General features: G+C 40.4%; 1 protein-coding gene across 4 annotated transcripts in view; it reads left to right on the plus strand.

Annotated features, from left to right (window-relative positions):
- Positions 1-7,048, plus strand: part of pacs2 (phosphofurin acidic cluster sorting protein 2) — a 53,477-nt gene extending 46,429 nt beyond the window's left edge. For 2 of the 4 annotated variants that reach the window (XM_019277891.2, XM_019277890.2), the window contains exons 20-26: positions 1,803-1,847; positions 2,547-2,589; positions 2,680-2,722; positions 2,815-2,950; positions 3,060-3,280; positions 3,396-3,509; positions 4,501-7,048. In XM_019277891.2, coding sequence (XP_019133436.1) covers positions 1,803-1,847; positions 2,547-2,589; positions 2,680-2,722; positions 2,815-2,950; positions 3,060-3,280; positions 3,396-3,509; positions 4,501-4,619 — 721 coding nt within the window. In that variant the 3' untranslated portion in view covers positions 4,620-7,048. The remainder of the gene's footprint in view (positions 1-1,802; positions 1,848-2,546; positions 2,590-2,679; positions 2,723-2,814; positions 2,951-3,059; positions 3,281-3,395; positions 3,510-4,500) is intronic. The other 2 variants (XM_019277892.2, XM_019277893.2) reach the window with 1 other exon arrangement.
- The last annotated feature ends 1,647 nt before the right edge of the window (positions 7,049-8,695 follow it).

Consider the following 8,695-nt stretch of genomic DNA (forward strand, 5'->3'; position numbering starts at 1 on the left):
TGGAACAGAGCCTCGCTCAGCAGTATAACACGCCATCAGGACATTAGTTCATCTGAAAAACAATCTAATGTCGTAAGTTTGGTGTCAGTCATGATTAAAAGACGTTTGTTGAACATTAAACACTGCACATGCTTTCAGTTTGCTCCAAGAAGCTGCAGCCAGTCTGTACAAACGTTTTCTGGCTTTGTTTTTGTGTTGGACTACCTGCCTGGAAATAGACTCATATATCATAATATCCCTGTGACCTTTGGACAGAGCCAGGCTGAGTTTCTCGTCTCGAGCCGACCTCTGCGTGCTCTCGTTGTGAATTAACGATGATTCTGACTTCTCAGTGAGTTTCCACTCCAAACAGTCCTCGCCGATAAGATATCAGAGGACTGAGTGAAGGGTAAAAACGTGCTGATAAAGTGGCATGAGTCCGGCTTCGTTCAGCTCCGTCTGAAGCTTTTTTTCTTCCTCTGCTGTTTCCTCTCCATGATCTCTCTCTCTCTCGTGCTTCTGGCCATCCATGTCTGTCTGTTATTTGTCCTGTTAGAAAACCTGCACGCTGATTTAATCAAACAGTTATATTCAATGCACAGCATAACTAACCCAGATAGTGAACACAATACATGTTTTCCTAATATTTTTTAATGTAATTATATAGACAGTATATTTTCTTAGATTTGTAACACAGAGACTTCATAGGCTCATTTGTTTTGACAATTTAAGTCAGTTTTCTTCCTCCTGAGTCGCGTTGATCATCATCTTTGAGCTCTCTGGTTGTTCAAACTGCAGTTTTGCAAAGTTTATATCTTATATAATAATCCAAACTTTTAAATATTTCATCTAAATGTCGAGATTATAGGTCATTTTCACGAACCCCAGGTTGGGATCCGGTCGTGTAACGTCACCGTCATTTCACGAACCCCAGGTTGGGATCCGGTCGTGTAACGTCACCGTCATATGTACTCGCTGCTGCTGAGCCTGTTTTTAAATCATATTTATATGTTTTTTTTTATTAATCTATGCAGTTAAAGTAAAAATGAATTGCTGTAGTCTTAAATCTGCATTTGCAAGTTTAAATTTTCATATTAAAACTTGAAAACTTGACCTGTGAGATAAAGTATTGCAAAAATAAAACGTTTTTAGGAGCCGTAGACAGAAAAATGGAGATTTATAAATAGAAGTATTTAAAATATGGAAAGAATTTCTGATGTTGCATTTTAAAAAAATAAAGAGAAGACTTCATGAAGTGATGCTGGTGTTGCATTGGAGGAGCTGTGGTAGATCTCCTTCTTTACATGGTGGCAGTAGCAGTTTGTTGCTGAAGGAGTTGTCATGCAGGAGGCGAGAGGAGTTGTTCATGATGCTCATCATTATATAAACCATTAAAAATAAAGTTAAAGTGCTCTACAGTAAAGCAAAAGACAAAAGTATAAATGGTAAAAAATAGATAAATAGATAGAAAAATTAATTGTATTCTACATAAGTAACCTGGTTTTGAGATGCAGAGTTAGATCTGTGCTTTCCCTGAGCAGTGCATGTGTTCTGTCCGTAGTTTTACGTCCATGCATGTGCATCTTTTAACCAACACGTCACACATTTAAGCCAAAACATGGAGCAAACACATCAGACAGTGTGTTCTGTCATAATCCATAAGTACATACATCACTCACATACCAGGCAGACATCTGGCTCCCCCTCTCTGGCTGCTCCGAACCTGATTACAGCAGAGATTTGTTGTGTTGGGAATAAAAGAAATAAGAAACTGTGACCTACTGTAGACTGTCTTCTCTCCTTCTCTCCCCTTCCTTCTGTAGTCTCTCTGTTTCTTCCCTGGGGGGGCGATGGCAGGTTTCCTCAAGGCAAGAGCAACAACCTTTCACATCATCAAACGTCTTTTTAGAGAACGTAGAACTAGAACCGCTCAGGCTATTTTTCTGCCGACCGCCAGGAAAATAGTTCACGGAGGGGCTTTGTAAAGTGTAGCTATGCACTACCGCTCACGGGTAGTGCATGGAGCTGGGGGAAGTTTTGGATGTAGGTTGGTGCTCTTCCTTCTCATCCACTTCTTGATGTAGTTCAGTGGACTTGCTGCCTCGTGTATGCCTCCTCTTGACTTTTGATTTGGTCGACCCGCTCTGTCTCTGCAATAACTGGATGGCTTTGTCGAAAGGCCTCGGTGTAGCTTGCATGTCTCGCTCTCTGCTCCTCCAGCTAAAACAATCAGGACCTCAATCTGACGTTTAAAGCCCAGAAGCAAACGCAGCATGCTCCTTGATTCTGTTTGGGTTGTAATAAGTTTGCATACTTTCTGTGTAGTATTTCCAGATGTGAAACATCGGAAATCAAGTTACTAGATCTCAGTGTTACTAACTGTAGACGCCCCTTTTCTTTACATTGTAATCTTTACACAGACACGTTTTGCTTGTAGGAGTTAGCCCCCTTTAGATTTTGCATCTGCAGATCATTTCTTCCCTTCTCATCACGACATTTTGATTCTTTTCTTGATGCCATTTCTTTGTTGCCTGAACACTCTTTTGGCCTCTGCTGCCTCTCCACAGCCCCGACGAGGACTCGTGTCAGAAGTTCATCCCTTTCATCGGAGTGAGTAAACACTTCACTTCCTGATCTGTCCCCCAGAATACTCCCTGTTTCGGTTTAATAAGCCTTCCTCCTCTGTTGTGATCGCTGCAGATGGTGAAAGTCGGCATCGTGGAGCAAACATCTGCAACATCAGGCAAGAAATGAGTTTGTATATGGATGTTTGGCAGATATATATGTTTATATTTCTGTTAAATAAACGGCTGGTTGACTTGTCTCCGCCCTCAGGAGACTCTGATGATGCAGCTCCTCTGGGCTCCTCGTTGCTCTCCTCCACCCCTCCACAAGTTTCCCCCGCACTCAAAGAGGCGTCGCCGACACCGCCCTCCTCTCCCTCCGTCCACACCAGCTTCTGCGCTTACAGGTAACACGTGGTGACACCCTGTCAACAAAATAACCTCTATACACTATTTTATAGCATCAAATCTTTCCTCAGATTTAGCAGCTTGAGCTCTCCTGTGTGTCTGCTGTAGTTCTGTAGGTCAGACGGAGCTGATGGGGCTTCAGGTGGACTACTGGGTGGCTCCAACAGAAAGGAAGAAGGACATGGAGAAGCGGGACTCCTCCTCCAAAAACACTCTCAAGTGCAATTTCCGCTCGCTGCAGGTCAGCCGGCTGCCGCTCGGGGGTGCAGAGCCGAGCCCCCAGCCCACCATGTCCATGACTGTGGTGACGAAGGAGAAGAATAAGAAGGGTGAGAGACACAACACGCCTGTCGTTACGTCATGGCCTGGATGTGATCCGATCAAAGTCTGAATGCTTCATCATTCACTCACAGCGTGCATCTCTGTTGTTCCCCTCTCTGACAGTCATGTTCCTGCCAAAAAAGAGCAAAGACAAGGAGGTGGAGTCGAAGAGTCAAGTCATCGAGGGCATCAGCCGGCTCATCTGCACTGCCAAGCAACAGCAGACCATGCTGAGAGGTACTTTCCTCCACTCCTGCCCCGACATGTCCTCGCTCCTCCACAGCTTTCCTGATTATTACAACATGACATCTTATTTCTGTATAAATATTTATAGTTATTATCTCACACACGTACTATTATCTTTGAATATATTGTGTTTTGTCACGCTACATGCTCAAAACTTGATCAATAAGAATTAGCATGTTGTTACTTTGTACTCATAGAATACAGAAAGTATTTTAATATTCAAAATGTGCAGGATACTGTACTTATAATGATGAACAGTGTGTGTCAGTCACTGACTAAAAATACGAATTATAAATAAATATAAATATGAGAAACGGTGAGGATTTATCATTTTTTTAAGTAACATTTTATGATTTCAGATGTTTTATACAAAGTTTTGTTAATTAAATATCTTTATTGTTTATAACTTTATTTCATCAACATCAAAACATACTTAAAGTACCAACAGTTAAAGTATTTATTTTGCACAATGGCTCATTTCACGTCACTAATTTTTAGGATTATCGATGCACTAAAGGTCCAGTGTGTCAGATTTAGGCCGCTGTGTTTACAGAATATGCCAGAAATGAAATATAACATAACTATGTGAAATCTGAAAATAAGAATTGTGACGGTTTTATTACCTTAAAATGAGACTTTCACTCATCCTCTGCCACGTTCCTACAGGGGAATAAACAAACAACTAGAGGCCACTAAATCTTCACACACTGCTGTACGGCACTTTAATATTTCAGCTGGTAGACGCGGAGCTAATTTAATGTAATATTACTTTCTGTACTGCTGGGTAGCTTGTGAATTTCCCCCGGGGATCAATTAAGTCTTATTGATTAATAACATCAGTTGTTTGTTGATCGTATTTCGTGTCATTAATCTGGATCTGGAAGTTGGCGGAGCAGTGGAGAAGCATAAAATTCTACTTTAGTACAGTACTCGAGTAAATGTACTTTGTGGTGATGTGATGTTTGTCTTTCCTCCTCTGCAGTACTGATCGACGGCGTCGAGTGGAACGATGTGAAGTTTTTCCAGCTGGCGGCGCAGTGGTCGTCGCACGTCAAACACTTTCCCATCGGGATCTTTGGACACACGAAAGGCCCTTACTAAGAGACTGAAACACTGAGGACAGCTCCCACATCTCGTCCCTTTCCCGCCCTCGTGCCAACAGCTTTTAATGCCCCTGACTCTCCCACCGCACACTTCTTCTTATTCTGCCGTCTTAATTTAAGCTCCTGCTTTCACCTGTCTCGTTTGTCCGATTATTTAATCTGTTGTGAGTTTTTTTTTATTTTCTATTTATGTCAAAATGTCTCAAGGCAACGCTGCCAAGGGAATATTTCTTTACTCGGCTTTTTAAAAAGAAAAAAAAATCCTGCTGATGTTTTATAGACTTTTGAGAAGAAAAAAAACCCTAATTAAATAATAATTAGAAATGACTTCTAACCTTTAACATAATGTACGAGTGCCCAGGTTTCACCCTCTGCCATCATTTCTTTTTTTAATTTTAATTTGGTGAGGCCCAGCACATTTAATCAAAAATATATTTGAAAAGAACAAGAGCAGCTGCCTTGATATGAAGCGGAAGAGGTGACGGACGTCTTTAATTCCCCAACAATGACGAACAAATTTTGGATTCTCAGCCGGTCGACTCGTCGTCTTCACCCTGGAGAAGAAGAAGAAGATGTTCGTCTCTCTCTCTGCACTCGATGAAGAAATCTAAATGTGCAATAGACTGAATACTGTGTGAAGTGATTCTGGATAATAACCCGGCACTGTTAGGAGATTTAGTCGTGATTAAGCCCTTCTCTTCTTCACTTTCTCCTCCTGGTGAATGGGCTCGAGGTTCGAAGAGTTTGAGACACGTAATTAGATAAATGAAGATGTTTTTGCTTTCATGGCACAAAATGAACTCCTTCATAGGTTTATTTGCCTCCTTGCAGAGCGTTAGGCGAGATTAAGATTGATGGCGCCTAAATGTCTGTACCAGCAGGTTAGCTTAGCTTAGCATAAAGAATGGAAACAGGGGGAAACAGCTAGCGTGGCTCTGTCCAAAGGTAACAAAAACCACCAACCAGCACCTCCAAAGCTCAAGAATATCACGTCCAAAGTCTTCTAAATGTTTAGGAACGCTTTGCTTTTATAGGGGAAATTTACAGGATGTTTCCTGTAAACTGACTGAGCTTATCGTGTTTTTTTTACACTTCACGTACGGGTTACACAAAAGGGAAATACAGCAAAGTGTTTTCACCTTCAGAGCCACGCCAGCTGCTTTCCAATCTTTATACTTATGCTGAGCTAAGCCGAACCCGGCTACGCACACAAACAGCGAGTCTGGCTCTGATCAAAAGTAACAAAATCTGCCTACCAGCATCACAACTGTGATTAACACAGTATATAAATAAATATATATATTTCCTTTTTGTTTTAATCTGTGGAAAAACTGAGCCAGGCTAACTGTGCCTCTTGTTTTCCAGTCTAAGCTCATCTAACTCTCTGCAAGAGAGCAGAATTTCAAAATAAAACTCATTTCACAGTTTCAGACGTAACTCTTCGTCCTCGAGCTCCACACTCCTCCGACACACTCCACATCTTTTCCGCTAAAAGTTACTTTTTTTGCCAAAGGAATACTCGTCAGCTGCAGCTCACTCGTTATCTGCGTGGTATTATAGAAGACTTCATAATGTAGAGGTGAATGTATTGAAGGTACCTTAATGTAAAGCACTTTTAAATGTTTGTCCATTATAGAGTAGTGTGTTATAAAAAAACCCAGTCTGGGAACCTGCAGGTATGACTAACCGTGGTTTCACAGAGGCACTTGGACGGACGCCGTGTCCGTCTTTATATCCGAGCTGAACAAACAGCACAAAGCAGCAGCGGTGATCATGGCATAGTTTATATGCAAAGCAAAGCAAGCACCTGTATCCTCTGTGTGTGTGTGTGTGTGCTGTGTAATATCACTTTACGCTCGGCGTGAGGCCTCGAGGACTCCTTAGACTTCTGTAAGGTTAGCCTAGAACGTGTACGTGGTGTTAGTAGATTTTTTTTGCTCAATCTTTTGTTGACTGTTCAGCATAAAAAACTACTAAAAAATAAAAGTATTTTGCTTATAAAATTTCTTTCAGTAGCAGTTCCATCATAACCTTTTGCCAATGTCTTGATAAGTGCCTAAATTGCTTAATTTTGACAAATCAACAGAAGTAACTCGTCCCCCCGGTTAACATGGTGCTGATTCTGGTCCGACCACAACAGAATATCTCAATACAGTGCATTGATTTTTGCAGTATAAACACATGCAGATGAAGCTTGTTCATCGGAGGGAGGGGGGGAAATCTCACTCTTGGGTTTGAATTGATTAAAAAGAAACGCAACAGCCCGTTCGTGTTGAGCATATATTTGTTTCTCTGTGTAGAAGATGTTTTAGATGTTTTGGTTTTTCATGTCGTCTCAGAGAAAGGCTTGTTGAAACTGAACGTTCCTTAAAGACTACCACTGTAATCCCAAAAGTTGGAGTAATAAAACTACTATACACACTAAAATGCACTTTTCTTTCTGTGTGTGTGTCTGTGTGTTATTAGACTCTTTGACACCAATACACAGTGTCACTTCCCGTGCTGCATCATATCTCATGAGCTTTATTAACTGAACAGCGAGGTCAAGAATAGCCTGAGTTGTGACTTAAAAGTTCCCTTAAAAGGGTTCTTAAGGAAAAAAAGGTTCTCCAGAGAACTCAAAATGACCCAAAGCTCTTAAAAGGAACCTTTTTTTTTTTTCATGTGTACACCCTTAGAAATAAAATTGTTCTCTTATGGCGATGCCACAGGGAGAACTTTTCAAAGACCCAGTTGCTGCACAGGGTCACTCAAAGAACCAGTAACCAGTTTTTCCAAAGAAGATTTTTAAGCATAAAATTGTTCTTCAAAGCACCAAACATTTTGCAGTTGTGTCTTAAAAGTTCCCCAAAGAACCTTAAACAGCAAAAATCATCCAGAGCTCTTTAAAGGAATAAACGTGTACATCCTTTAAAAATAAAGTTCTCTTATGGCGATGCCACCATAAGAAAGTCCTCAAAGAACTGTCGGTTCTGCAAGGAAACTTTCACATTGGTTCCTCAAAGAACCAGTTGATGCAAAGGGTCGACTAAAATATATTATTATTAAACATAAAAAAAGTTCTTCAAACCATCAAAAGTTCTGAAATTGACTTAGAAAACTATTTTAAACAGCAAAAAAAAAAAAAAAAACGGTTCTCCAGAGAACTCAAAATGACCCAGAGCTCTTTTTCATGTGTCCACCCTTAGAAATAAAATTGTTCTCTTATGGTGACGCCACAGGGAGAACTTTTTATTTGGTTCTGTAAGGAACCTTTGACCTGGTGGTGAAGATTTTTAAACATAAAATTGTTCTTCAAAGCACCAAATGTTCTGCAGTTGTGTCTTAAAAGAGTTCCCCAAAGAACCTTAAACAGCAAAAAATGGTTCTTAAGGATAAAAAAGGTTCTCCAGAGAACTCAAATTGACTTAGAGAACTATTTTTAAGAGCAAAAAAAAAGGTTCTCCAGAGAACTCAAAATGATCCAGAGCTCTTAAAGGGAAACATTTTTTTCATGTATACACCCTTAGAAATAAGATTGTTCTCTTGTGGTGATGCCACAGGGGGAACTTTTATTTGGTTCTGCAAGGAACCTTTGACCTGGTGGTTCTTCAAAAAACCAGTAACCAGTTTTCTAAAGCAAGGAACCTTTGACCTGGTGGTGAAGATTTTTAAACATAAAATTGTTCTTCAAAGCACCAAACGTTCTGCAGTTGTGTCTTAAAAGTTCCCCAAAGAACCTTAAACAGCAAAAAATGGTTCTTAAGGATAAAAAAGGTTTTCCAGAGAACTCAAAATGATCCAGAGCTCTTAAAAGTAAACAGTTTTTTTCATGTGTAGACCCTCAGAAATAAAATTGTTCTCTTATGGTGATGCCACAGGGAGAACTTTTTATTTGGTTCTACAAGGAACCTTTGACCTAGTGGTTCTTTAAAGAACCGGTAACCAGTTTTCTAAAGCAAGGAACCTTTGACCTGGTGGTTCTTCATTTCTAAGGAACCTTTGACCTGGTGGTGAAGATTTTTCAACATAAAATTGTTCTTCAAAGCATCAAACGTTCTGCAGGTGTGTCTTAAAAGTTCCACAAAGAACCTT

The sequence above is a fragment of the Larimichthys crocea genome, chromosome XXIV (assembly GCF_000972845.2).
Source record: "Larimichthys crocea isolate SSNF chromosome XXIV, L_crocea_2.0, whole genome shotgun sequence".
NCBI classification, from domain to species: domain Eukaryota; kingdom Metazoa; phylum Chordata; class Actinopteri; family Sciaenidae; genus Larimichthys; species Larimichthys crocea.